At 38.8% G+C, this 14,259-nt stretch overlaps 1 protein-coding gene across 2 annotated transcripts in view; it reads left to right on the top strand.

Annotated features, from left to right (window-relative positions):
• Positions 1-14,259, top strand: part of XYLT1 (xylosyltransferase 1) — a 418,011-nt gene that overhangs the window by 395,463 nt on the left and 8,289 nt on the right. For both annotated transcript variants that reach the window (XM_043973444.1, XM_043973452.1), the window contains one exon: positions 1,602-1,935. In XM_043973444.1, coding sequence (XP_043829379.1) covers positions 1,602-1,935 — 334 coding nt within the window. The remainder of the gene's footprint in view (positions 1-1,601; positions 1,936-14,259) is intronic.

Genomic DNA, 14,259 nt, shown 5'->3' with positions numbered 1-14,259 from the left:
CCTGACGCCAAGGAACTGACCACATGGCTTGCCCTCAGATGCCTTCTCCTCATGGCAAAGCTTTCCTACAGTAGCTATCCAGCAGGTGGCGTCATTCCAATCGTTACATCACACTCCCTAACTATGGGCATTCACCTTGGGCCCTCTCTTCTACTTGTCTCTCTCTGTACTCTCTCTTAGTAAATTTCATTAACTCCCATGGATTAAATGATCATTTCTATGCAGATAATTCACAGATAGTACATCCAGCCTCAGTCTCTCCCCTGACTTCCAGTTGCAAAACACCTATTGATCATTTCAAACATGTATCAAACTCTACAGGTCCAAAATGGTGTTCTTCTCCCCCCCCCCCCACCTCCCCTAAACCCACCACTCCACCAGACTTTCCTCTTTCTGTTGAGATCATCACTATTCTTCTAGTCTCCCAGATTTGTAACCTTATCATTCTCAGCTTCTCACTCCCTCCACGTAGTTGACCAGTTACTAAATCTTTAAGTTTCTATCTACTTCCATACCATCCTTTCTCTCATCCAGCCCCTTCTCTTTCCTCACATACCCCTCCCTTTGATCAGACTCTCATCACATATCAAGTGGAATATAATAACTCTGCTTTGGCCTCCCTCTACATCCTCATCCCATTCTAATTTATCCTCTGTACAACTACAAAAGTAATTTTCTATAAAAACAAATATGACCATGTCAGTCTCATACTTAGTAGATTCCAAGGTCTCCTTATTGCCTCTGAAATAAAACTACAATCCTCTGTTTGGATTTTGAAAGCCGTTCACAACCTAGCCCTAACCTATATTTGCTGCCTTGTTATACATTATCCTCCTTTCTGCATGGTCCTCCCATATGGTACTACATTGCCTCTCCCTGGCCATCCCCTGTGCCTAAAATGCACACTGCCCTCACTCACCTTCATCTCACAGAATCCTGCAATTCTTTCAAGTCTCATTCAACTCAAGTGCCACCTTTTTCCATCAAGTCTTTCCTGATCTCCTAGCCCTCCCTCCCTATCTTCCTTGAACTCAACTGTCTTCTATTTTTTTTCTTTGTTCTGTTTATACTTGTACATTTACATGTCTCTCCCTATATGATGTAAGCTCCTTAAGAGGAAAAACTCACTTTTTTGTCTTTTATCCTCAGTGTCTGATGCACAGTAAGAACTTTAAAAGATGCTCATTGATGGATCAATTTTTCTATTGCCATTTTTCTCTGATCAGCTAGGCTGCTAAAGGACAATATAGTAATATCTGTTTACTCTCACAATTTCTCAGATATCAAGGAAATCTGAACAATTCTATATTATAGACATATCTTCATTATTAATTACAGCACTACTTTTGTTCATGTATTTTTTTCAAGGTCTTCTTACTTAGAGTGATTTCTGTACCAAGGGAGTTTTGTTGCCATGCTCTTAAAATCATTGACAACCGAGGTTTGCAAGGCTTCACTCACCAACTTTATTCTCCTTTGGGGACACACTGGTCTTTGTTCTATGACATATATGAGATAAACTTAATTTAAAAAAACCAACTTGATATCCATCCAATAGCTCACCACCCAAACTGATGTCACCAACTCCCCTTTTATTTCAGATCGGCACTGACTGGGATGCCAAGGAGAGGATATTTCGAAACTTCGGAGGACTCCTCGGGCCAATGGATGAACCAGTGGGAATGCAGAAATGGGGCAAAGGGCCCAATGTTACAGTGACTGTCATTTGGGTAGATCCTGTCAATGTCATTGCAGCCACCTATGACATCTTGATTGAATCCAGTGCTGAGTTCACACATTACAAACCACCTTTGAACTTGCCCCTTCGGCCTGGAGTTTGGACTGTCAAAATTCTGCATCATTGGGTACCAGTTGCTGAAACCAAATTCCTTGTCACTCCTCTGACCTTCTCTAACAGGCAGCCTATTAAGCCAGGTAAGTGCTTTTCACTTAGACCTTTTTTAGGATGATATGCTTTTACCTAAAGCATAAATTGTTTGTTTTTTTTTCCAGTAGTGGTGGTGGTGGTGGTGGTGGTAGTAGTAGTAGTAGTACTAATAAGGCAGCTAAATGGTGAAGTGGATAGAGTATTGGGCTTGAAATCAAAAAGACTCATCTTCATGATTTCAAATCCAGCCTCAGACACTTACTATTGTGACCTTGAGCAAGTCTCTTTGCCTCAGTTTCCCCATCTGTAAAATGGGCAGGAGAAGGAAATGGCAAACCACTCCAGTATCTTTGCCAAGAAAACTCCAAATACAGTCATGAAGAGTCAGACATGACTGAAATAACCAAGCAACAAGTGGTAGTTGTATTAGTAATAATACTAACAATTCTACTACTGGTACTACTACTACTACTGACAATAACAACAACAATAATAACAGAAAAAACAACAACTCACATTTCTAGAGTGCCTTAGGCTCCATAAAACATTTTCCTCATGACAATCCTATGAATAGGTAATGTGAGTAATGTTCCCATAAGGAAACTGAGACCCAGAGAAATCAAATGATTTGCCCAATTTTACATAGCTAGTAAGTATTAGAGCTGGGATCCAAACCCATATCTTCTGACTCCAGTCCAAGTGTTCTTCCCTCAACACCTTGCTGCCTCTCCATTCTCCAGATGCCTGTGATGTATTTCAGGTGTGTGAGGACCACACTGGGACAATACATCCTCTGTGTTTCCAGCATTACCCTCAGTGAGGTAAAATCCAGCTTGTTAGCTATAAATAGCTTCTTCGTTTTCTCCCTCCACGCTAAAGTGACTCCATCTGTCTAATATTTAATATATACCAGACAGATGAAACTCTCCCATCGAGCCTCCTGAAGTTCTTGATCATATTTATGATGAGACGGAAAATAAACTGAGCCAGGCATTTTGCTATCAGGGAATCTTGCCGTTCATGCAATACCAACATCACCAGGCAACTGCTGAGAGCTAATGCACTCTAATTTCCCCCCAGAGGGGTCTGACTTAACGTATTTCTCAGCAGGGCACCTAACGTGCCCATTTTTCCCCACATTGTTTTTGTTTTTTAACTTTTTTAGTTGCACGTCTCCATTTAAACAACAATAATAAACAGAGAAACCAAAAAATGCATTTCAGCCATTGTTTGCTCATCAATAATGATGTGCTGGCTGTCGATTTTGAAAAAGGCACAATGTGGGGAAGGAAGATAGAATTTTGGCCCTAGGACTTATACTTTCTAGAAAGGGATACATTAATGTGCATGTACATAAATTAGATTAGCCTCCTTCCTTTTTAATTCTTTATGATGACTGAGGTGAAAGCATAGACTGGGGTGTCTTCCTCATTCAGGTATACATTGGCCATTGAATCTATAACCTACTGATTACTGTTCACACCATACACAGAATTCTGACATTTCCAGGGCTACCTGGGGACAGAGGTTGGAAGTTAAGAAGCCACCTTTCCCCCTCCAAATCCCTGGGGTAGTGATAAAAACATGGGCTCTTTTACTATGAGCTCCTTTAGAGCAGGGACTGTCTTTTGCCATCCTTGTATTCACTGCACTTAGCACGATGCTAGGTGCTTAATAAATGTTTGCTGGCTAACAAATTGATTACTTGCTTAACATGCAAGTTAGCTTGACATGCACACACATATGCACACATGTGCATACACATGCATGCATACATGTGTAAGCACCCAAATCTAGCAGCTAGGTGGTCCAGTGGATAGTATGCCTGGTCTGAAGTCAAGAAAACTCATCTTCATGAGTTCAAATTTGGCTTCAGACACTTATTAACTGTATGACCCTGAGCAAGTCACTTAGCCCTGTTTGCCTCCAGTTCCTCATCTATAAAATGAGCTGGAGAAGGAAATGGCAAACCACTCCAGTATCTTTGCCAAGAAAACTCCAAATGGGGTCACAAAGAGTTGGACATGACTGAAAATGACTCAATAACAACATGAGTGAAACACAGAGAGGATAGGGAGAATAGTCTTATCCCCCTCTCCCTAGCTCTTCAGGCAGAAGACAGTACAAAAAAAGAGTAGCCAAAAGCTGCCCTAGTTGGGATTACTTCAAAGGTTAAGCTATGCCCCATTTCTAACTTGCATTTTTCTATTTGGGGGAATAGCTCCATCTCACACAAAGTGAGCAAGACCAGGGTCATTCAGCCTTGGCTGAGCAGACAACGTTTTGCTAGTAATTGCTAACATTTTGCTAACGATGTTCTAGTTACGAAGAACACGAAGGTGGGAGAAATACAATTTGTAAAATGATTCATCAAGAGTAATTAGCTATTGATGTATCCCTAGTAATCTCAAGAAATCTGATGAGGTGGAATTGAAGAAAATTTAATTACAGAGGAAAGCATCAAGAGTTGGTATTGTAATAGCATTTCCCATATTAACCTCACTCCTCATAAGGGTTTTTAACTCAGCAATAATATTTGGCTTCTCTGTTTCAAAATTTTCATTAGCTGCTCCCTTTACTTTGAATTTCCTGGCTTTTGTTGCTTTGTCACCATTTTATTATTTGAACTTTTTCCTCCCTCCCCCAATACCACCCCACCTGGACAGAATGAAGGCATTATAAAGCTATGACAGAAAAATTAGGAGTTCCACCAAAGGAACAGATTCCACTGGTAAATGATATCTATCACTGTCTAGGGATAACAAGATTTCAATTTACCAGAAATCTGGGGGTGGGGTTAAAAATACATGATTGAGTCATTAACAAGAATAGATTTTTGTACATTTTGCTCCCCTAAAATATAAAGATTCACCTATACATATTTAGGTTTTTAGAACAGCATATGTTATGTATACTTTGCTTTTGAAAGTGATCATCAATCCATATGTCCATCCATCCATCCATCCATCCATCCAAGAAAGACTTACTGAGTGTACCTGGCATATGCAGAACACCACTGTCCAGATTACTAGAAATGTAAGGAATTACTTCTTTGTTTCTTAATTCCTTTGAGGAGATGTTAAATATGGAGGGATCCAAATCCAAGACCTTAGGTCATATCCAGGAGTAATGTTTGAGATTCTAATTTCTCTACATTTGCAACTGAGGGCTGCTGCCATTTTTATTATATGTGAAATAAAGAAAAAAAAAATATATATATATCATTTAAATCCAAGAAAGAATGAAGAATAAGTGCAATTATACCTTTTGAGGAAGTGCCTGATCATAAACTCTCCCATGGGATGCATTCTTTTCTGGAAGGCCTGTGCAAATTTGTGTTGCTTTGTATTTCCTGTCTAGGCAGCTACATGAGGTAGTGGTTAGAGCATCAATCAACTTGGGACTCAGGCACTTACTGACTACTTGATCCTAGGCAAGTCATTTCACTCTCTCAACCTATGTTTTCTCATCTATACAATGGAAATAATAATATCACCCACCTCACAGGGTAGTTGTAAGGGTCAAATAAGATAGCACTTAGCAAAGTTGCAGTACTATATAAATGCTGACTTTTAAAAAGTGTTTCTGGTTAAGAAGCATTAGGTTCTAAAGCATAGAGGAATGTCTTTAGATGACTTGACAAGAAAAGTGTTGGTTTCTATTTCAAAATCTCCCTGCGTGAGAAGAGCCTGTAGCTTAATGGGAGGTAAGAGCTGGGTCCATCTTGTCCAAAATATAGCCAGTGGTTGCAAATTTCTGCCAATAGACACCACCTCAGAAATTGAAATCCCTATAAGTTCTTTCCCACAATTCAGCTCCTGCTTTGATTTTTGGAGTCAGAGAAAATGGTTTGAGTAAAAATCTCTGCAGCGGATCAACTCAGTCCTCCCCCTTCAAAAGGCTGTCATGGGTGACTGCTACTAAGAAGACGGGCATCTCCTAGGGAACATAGGAGTAAAACTACAGAGACCTTAATCTCCTCCAACCTTCTCATTTTGCAGAAGAGGACATGGACTCCCAGGATGAGGGATCATTAGGGAGAGTCTTCCAGGTTGAGAAGAGAGGCCATTGAGGTCCTACTAATAGGGTTGCTCCTCTTTAACTTCATTTACAGGGGCCAAGGCTAAAAGCCCAGCATGCCTGTCTGCATGTCTTGTTCAGGAATCATAGATTTAGAGCTGCGGGGGGATCTTAGAAGTCATCTAATTCAACCCTCTCATTTCATAGGTGAGGGAACCAAGGCCCAGAAAGCCCAAGCAACCTCGGTGGGGGGGGGGGGGGAGTCACACAGGTAGTAAATAGTGGTAATTTGAATAGATTTCCATCCAGTGACCTTTAAGGGAGGATGCTTGAATCTGTGCCTCAACTTACTGACTCAGTCTTGTTGAAGAAGAGAAGGAAAATCAGTTTGGGTTGTTGGAAATACTTTCTGAGGAGAGTGACCAGTTAGAAGCTGCTCTCTAAGAATTCTTACTGAGATCCTTGCCTCAAATTTTAGCCTTATTCAACTTTTCCCTCCCTTTCCTGACCCTTTGGAAAGAGAGATTCCCAGTATCCCAGAGGATGGAATGGTTACTGCAGAATATTTTTTTCAGTTGCTTCCTCTGTCATTCTCCCTGTAATGGCCCAAAACTGTATTTGAAAACTAAATTTACACCAAACACAAAGGCTTCCCAAAGTTAGTCCATCATAGATGGATGAACAGAAAGAAAGGTCACAAGTGTATCTGTCTGAAGATACATTAAATTTCCCAAAAGGGGGAGCATCTTATTTAAGAACATATATAGAATTCAAATATTGCTCTTTTTGCTTTTAAAGGAACAGCCACTTGTTCCTTTGTGAAAGAAAGCTAGCTAGGTTATACAGTGGAGAGAGTACTGAGCCTAGAGTAAGGAGGACCTGAGGTCAAATCTGGCTTCAGACACTTACTGCCTGTGTGACCCTGGGCAAGTCACTTAATCTTTGTTTGCCTCAGTTTCTTCATCTGCAAAATAGGGATAATAATAGCTTTCAATCTACCATAGGTGGATGGAGAGAGAAAGGTCACAAGTCTCAGGGTTGTTGTGAGGATAAAAGGAGATACTTATAAAATACTTTGCAGATCTTACAGAGCTATATAAATGTTAGCTATTATTATCATTATTGTCCTTCCCTTTATCCAAGCTCAGTGCTCCTAATCTGGTACCCCAAAGTTGGGCCATAGAGGTAAATGCATATTAATAAAGATTTACTTATTTCCCATATGCTCTAATTAGCTTCCCTTGGATGGGACTCGATCTATGGTTTTATTACAATAGGGAACTACCAGAGGAGGAAACTCTCTCTACCAGAGCAGATTGGCACCTTCTTTGCAACCTCTGGGTCTCTAGAGTACTTAGAGGTTAGGTGACTTGCCCAGGGTGAGAAAATCAGTATGTGTCAGAAGAAGACCTTGAACCCAAGTCTCTGACTCCCAAGCAACTCTCTGCCTCCCCTATGCCACTCTTTCATCGTGGAAACCAGGGAGTTCCTACTTGAGCTGATGAGCCCTGGACTATCTCTGGAAAAGATTTTTTTTTTTAAATAAAATGTTCTTGATGGCTTTTTGTTTTTATATCAACTAAATTTCCCCATGCCCCCCCTTTAAAAAAAATATCCTGGATCCCTTCTGTTCTATGGGTTGGCTCTCTGAGAGAAAGGTTTCTTATAAAACAAGAATTTTTTTCTTTTTAAGAAAGAAAAGAGGAGAAAGATCAGCAAAATTGTTCAATAAATAGAAAAATATCTGAAAATACATGCAATTCTGGAACTATTTTCACTTATTCCTTTTACTTCATTTTATTTTCTCTCTATATATATTTATGTATATTTATATGTATGTATATATATATATATATTCATCTATGTAGGTAGAACTAGGGGTACTCTTGAAAAGCTGGAGACAGTGTTCTGCTTCTTTAATTCAATAAGCATTCATTACACCTACTATGTACAGTGCACAGTGATAATAACTAAAGGAAATATAAAGCTTAGATCGTGTGGTCCCTGCTCTCACATAACTTACTGATGAGGGATATAATACATACACTATAATCTAAAATTATACAATACATTCTGAAATCCCTAGCACCTAGCACAGTGCCTGGCACATAGTTGAAGCTTAATACATGTTTGTTGATCAATTAACTCTCTTCTTTCAAGGTTCAGTCAGGATGCCAACTCCTCCATGAATCCTTCTCTGAGCACCCTGCCAGAAGTGATTCTCCTCAAAATTTCCCTAGATCACTCTGTCTCATCTCTACCTTGGTCCTATCATATTCTACCTCATACTAAACTTCTTTGGCAGATAAATCCCCCTCCCTCTTTAAGCTTCTGGAGGGTAGCGCCTGTATCTTTTTTTTTTTCCCCACATTTTTTATTCCTATAACCTAACCCAGGTCCAGGTACATAGAGCTTAATAAATGGTGTTTTTTTCCCCTTTTAAATAAGGTTTTGTTTTATGTACAGCTAGTACTTTACAAAACCCATTTGCCTATTTTGTCCCTAAATTTCTTTCTACTATTATTGAAAGTGGGGTAGCTAGGTGATACAGTGGATAGAGTGTCAGGCCTGGAATCAGGAAGATTCATTTTCCTGAATTCAAATCTGGCCTTAAACACTTACTAGCTGTGTGACCCTGAGCAAGTCACTTAACCCTGTTTGCCTCAGTTCTTCATCTGTAAAATGAGCTGGAGAAGGAAATGGCAAACCACTCCAGTATCTCTGCCGAGAAAACCCCAAATGGGGTCACAAAGAATCAGACACAACTGAAAATGACTCAACAACAACAAAATTATGGGAAGAAAGACTAGAATAGTAGAATAATTATATTTCACCCACCCACTTTGTCAGTTTGTTGTTGGGATTATGAATATGAAGGCTAAAAGGACCCGATAAAGGAGAGGCATTATCATTACATTAGTAAGGCCAGACTGGAGGGAAGCTTTGAAAGAACAGCGGTAATGCAGAGACAAACACAGCTCAATGGCAGTTCTAGAATTTCATGGCTGTGAATTCCCATTTCTGACCCTAACTAATCCTCCTCAACAGCCAAATGACAAGAAAGACATTCTCTTCCCTCTAGGAGAGAGGCCATTATTCTCTCCCTACTGGGATGGAGCACAGATAAAATGGAAGAAAGATGTAAAGTGCTGTGGAATTGCTGAATAGCCATGATTGCATAGATGTCCACAGCTGCAGCTGTTGCTATAGAATGAGCGAGACCCTACTCAAGGAGCCCTTGGTGTCTCCTGTCTCTTTTTCTCCCTCCCCCAGAGAGTCTCTGGCTCATCCAACTTCCCCTCTTCTTTATTTTTTTTCTTAGTGAGGCAATTGAGGTCAAGTGACTTGCCCAGGGTCACACAGCTAGTAAGTGTAATATCTGAGGCCAGATTTGAACTCAGGTCTTCCTAAAACCAGGGCCAGTACTCTATCCACTGCACCACCTAGCTGCCCCCCAACTTCCCCTCTTCTTAATCATTCTTCGTGGGCTCGCTGGTTCCTTCTGTTGACTGGTTAATTGGTGTCTGGCACTTCTAGTTATTGGGGCACATCTTTAACATGAGGAAGTAAATTTAGGGTCCCTCCGGTGTTAAGGGCTAAAATTCTAGCTAAACTGTCTAAAATATCTAATGAGTGGTCGCCAATAAATTATAAGCTTTAGCAAGAGTTAGACTTTTAAGCATTTATTAAGGAGAATAAGAATTTGGTAAAGAGAGAGAAAGGCCTAGATTCCTATCTATTAAAGGGAGAGCACATTTCTAGCTCCGCTCTCCACCAGAGTCCAAAGGAAAGAGAGCGAGACTGAGCGCCAGTCTCTTCCTTCCTCCTCCCACTAGCCCGCGTCACTTCCTGACGCCAAAGAAAAGACTCCTGGTCTTGCCTTCAAAGACCTTCACTTCATGGGTGGAACTCTAATACAGTAAGTCTCCAGCAGGTGGCGTCATTCCAATCGTTACACCGGTCTTGGATTAGAGACCCAAGGCAGTGAGCATGGATAAGTCAACCTTTGTTCCTTCCTACCTGCATGCCATGTGGTGTAGGTGATATAAACATGTAAGTCATGGTCTTAGCCCTCAAGATGCTTACATTCTAAATGAGGAGACACGACAACATGCCAGAAAGAGATCACACATACTAAGTCATGTGGTACTGACCATTATATTTTAAAATATATAAAAAAACATAAGTATGCAAGGGCCCTTCTTTAATATTTTTTTAAAATTTCTTTTTTCTTTTCAGTGAAGCAATGAGGGTTAAGTGACTTGCCCAGGGTCACACAGCTAATTAAGTGTCAAGTGTCTGAGGCTGGATTTGAACTCACGTCCTCCTGAATCCAGGGCCAGTGCTTTATCCACTTTGCCACCTCCTTCTTTAATATTAACAAGAACAAAAAAAAATATTAACAAGAACATATATTTAAAACCAAGATCTGTTTACAATGAAGAAAACATAGCTGCTTTTCCAATACAAAGAGGAATGAAACAATTACTTGACATATTTTTTAAAAATATTATATCTCTAGCAAAAATAATAACTAGTATTTATATCATACTTTTAGGTTTACAAAGCACTTTACTTATGGTCTTTCAATCCTGTGAAATAGAAGAAGTTATTATTCCCATTTTTTCATTGTTCAGTCATTTTCAGTTGTGTCCAGTTCTTCATGACCCCATTTGGGGTTTTCTTGGCTAAGATACTAGAGTGGTTTTTCATTTCCTTCTCTAGCTCATTTTACAGATGAGGAAACTGAGGCAAAGAGGGTTAAGTGACTCGCCCAGGGTCACACAGCTAGTAAATGTCTGAGACCAGATTTGAACTGAGGAAGATGAGTCTTCCTGCTGCTCTATAAACTGTGCCACTTAGCTGGCCTGTTATCCCCATTTTACAGATAAGAAAACTGAGGTAGACTCGAGGTTAAGAGACTTGCCCAGAGTCACACAACTAGTAAGTGTCTTAATCAGAACTCAATCTCAAATCCTCCTGAGTACAGCTTCAGCACTCTATCCACCGCCCCATCTAGCTGCCTCTTAATTTCATGAGCATGGGATAATATTGTGCAAATGGTGGTTTAGGGCAGCTGAGCTAGCAGGGCTAAGTTAAAGGAAAAGATAAAATCAGCTAGAAGACCATGGAAATATACTGTAATTGATTGTGAGTATGTCCTTTCTCTCCTACCAAACCATAAGACAAAATTAGGTGAGGGCAGGGCCTATCTATGTCATATTCATTTCTGTATCCTCCATAACGTGGAAACCAGTGTCTTGAACATAAGTTCTCAATAAATGTTTGTGGAGTGAATAAATCAGATCCTAGAATAGGAAATAACAGTGGGGCTGAAGAAGGAATACATCTGTGAGATGGTTCAAAAGAAGAAATGATAAACTTGTTGATAAATTGAATATGGAAGTTAAAGAAAAGGAGAGAATACAAGATGTTTCATCTAGAAAGATGGAAAACTATGATGCCAAAGACAGAATGGGGTTGTTGGGAAAGAGAATTTAATGGGGAAGGTAAGTTTAATTTTAAACATAATAGAGAAGTCTTTTGGGGCAGTTGGATATATGGAACTAGAGGAAAGGTCAGCAAAACTGAAAACTCTAAGTTCATGAGTATGTACAAAAATATAAAATGTCCACACTAACAAAACAAGAAAAAGAGAACTGAAATAACTCGGTCTCAGAAAAAGAAGTTGAGTGAGCCATAAATGGATTGCCAAAGGTAGGGAGAAGGAGCACTGAATCAGACAGATTTCAGAATGAAAGCTATAGAATATTTTAAAAGCAATTAATACTTATATACACAAATTATTCTTAAAAATAGAAATAGAAGGCATGCTACCAAACCCCTTTTAGGGAGACAAATACGGTCCTAATAGATGCCCAAAGCAGAGACAAAGAAGAGAAAAAGAAAACTATATATTAAAAAAGAAAAGTATAGAACAATCTCCCTAATGAATATTTATGCAAAAATGTTTTTTTAAACCTCACAAGGCTACTACCACAATGTATGCAGAAAATAATCCACTATAAGCAACTTTGGATGCAAGAATAATTTAACATTGGGAAAACAATTAGCATTATTAATCACATAAACAGCAAAGATAACAAAAACCAAATGACTATTTCAATAGATGCCCCAAAAGCCCTGGAGCAAAAAAGCTCTCGTTTTTATTTTTTAAAAATAAAAAATATAAGCATGGAAGTCCCCTTCTTTAATATAATCAAAAACATATATTTAAAAGCAAGAGCTGTTTGCAGTGGAAAAACACTAACAGCTTTCACAATAAAAATAGGGATAAAGCAAAGCTATGCCCAACCCCCCTAATTATTTGACATCATTCTAGAAATATTATATCTCTAGCAGAAACACAATAGAATAAAATTCAAGGTATAAATATCAACAAAAAGAAGACAAAATTATCTCTATTTACAGCTGACATGATGTACTTGGAAAATAGAGAATCAGCAAAGAAACTAATTGAGATGATTGATAGCTTCAGCAAAGTAGCAGAATACAAAATAAATCCACAGAAATCATCAGTATTTCTGCACAGTACTAACAAAATCTGGGAAAAGAAATAAGAAACATTCCATTTAAAGTAACTATAAAGTGCATTAAATACCTGGCAGTTCACCTATCAAGATACATGCAAGAATCATATAAATGAAACTATAAAACGCTCTTTACAGAAATAAAGCAAGATTCATTATTTATAGTTGGGCCATGCTAATATAGGAAAGAATGAGAATGCAACCTAAATTAATTTACAGATTTAGTTTTTTGTTAATTAAATTACTGAGAAGATGCCTTATAGAACTAAACAAAATAATAACAAAGTTCATTTGGGGAAAAAAAATGTAATTTCAAAGAGGAAATTTAAAAAAAAACTTGGGAGAGAGGGGTAATAGCATTGCTAGACCTATTATTCAACAGTTATCATCAAGACTATTTGGTTGGAGGCACTGGCCCTGGATTCAGGAGGACCTGAGTTCAAATTTGGCCTCAGACACTTGACACTAGCTATGTGACCCTGGGCAAGTCACTTAACCCTCTTTGCCCTGTGCAAAAAAAAAAAAAAAAAAAAAGACTATTTCGTACAATCACTCAATCAATAAACATTTATTAAGTGCCTGCTATGTACCAGGCAGTGTGCTAAGTTCTAGGGATACAAATTTGAAAAAAAGACAATCTCTGCCTTGAAGGAATTTACAATCTAATTGGGGGGGGGGGCCAGAACAGCATACAAAAGGAAGCTGGAAGTGGAAGTTAGGAAAGGCACCCACGGGGGGGGGGGGGGGGATGAAGGAGAAGTATCAAAGTAGTACAGCCAACTAAGGAATGAGGCTATCTCCTGGGCTTATCTCCCTCCTTAAATGGAGCTCTGTCATTGATGATCTCACCCTCCAGTCAGAGAGGCAGAGGATAGGGATGAGGTGGAGTACCAAGTCTCACAAGATCTTAGAAGATGCTACGGTTTTCATGATAATGAGCTTCCTGGGACTTGGTGGAGCAGTCTGCAATGTCCCAGAGGGGTGCAGCCAGTTGAGAAATGAGATGTTAAAAGCAGAGAAATAGCCGGTGAAACAGAGCAGATAAATAAGAAATGGAAGAAATTGAAAATAGTGGTCAACTGCTTGATGAATCCAAAATATAAATTACTAGGAAAGACTTGGTTTTTTTACAAGAATTTTTGGGGAAAAGTAGAAAATAGTTTGACAGAAATCAGGTTCAGAAAAACATATTATGAAATGAAAATAAGTAATTATAATAGCTAGCATTTATTAAGGACCTACTATGTGCCAGGCATCCTGCTGAACACTTTACAAATATTTTCTCATTTTATTCTTACAATAACACCAGGACATAAGTGTTACTATTATTCTCATTTTTTAGTTGATGAAATTGAGGCAGAGTTAAATGATTTGTCCAGGATCACACAGTTAGTAAATGTCTGAAGTGGGATTTGAATTCAGGTCTTCCTGACTCCAGGCCTACTCCTCTACCTACTGCACCACCTAGCTACTTCTAAAGACCTAGGAACAAAGTAGGTAACTATTTCTTGAGGAATGGCTAAAAACCTTTAAACATAAATGTACAATATATGAATTTAAAATGACTCATATGAGCAAGGAAAAAAATAAGCATTTATTAAATGCCTACTGTGTGATAGGCACTATGATAAGCACTTTTCAAGTATTTTTTCATTTGATCTGAGGAATTGAGAAAAATTAAATGAATTGAGGAAACTAAGTGAACAAAACATTGCATACTATGACTACAAAAATGTAAATATAAATGAAAAAAATCACTAAACGGAAGTCAAACTTGGCATAATGGAAAAAGTCAAGGAA

The sequence above is a fragment of the Dromiciops gliroides genome, chromosome 1 (genome assembly GCF_019393635.1).
Source record: "Dromiciops gliroides isolate mDroGli1 chromosome 1, mDroGli1.pri, whole genome shotgun sequence".
NCBI lineage: Eukaryota > Metazoa > Chordata > Mammalia > Microbiotheria > Microbiotheriidae > Dromiciops > Dromiciops gliroides.
Note: the sequence above shows the minus strand (reverse complement) of the source record. Positions and strands in the feature narration are given on the sequence as shown.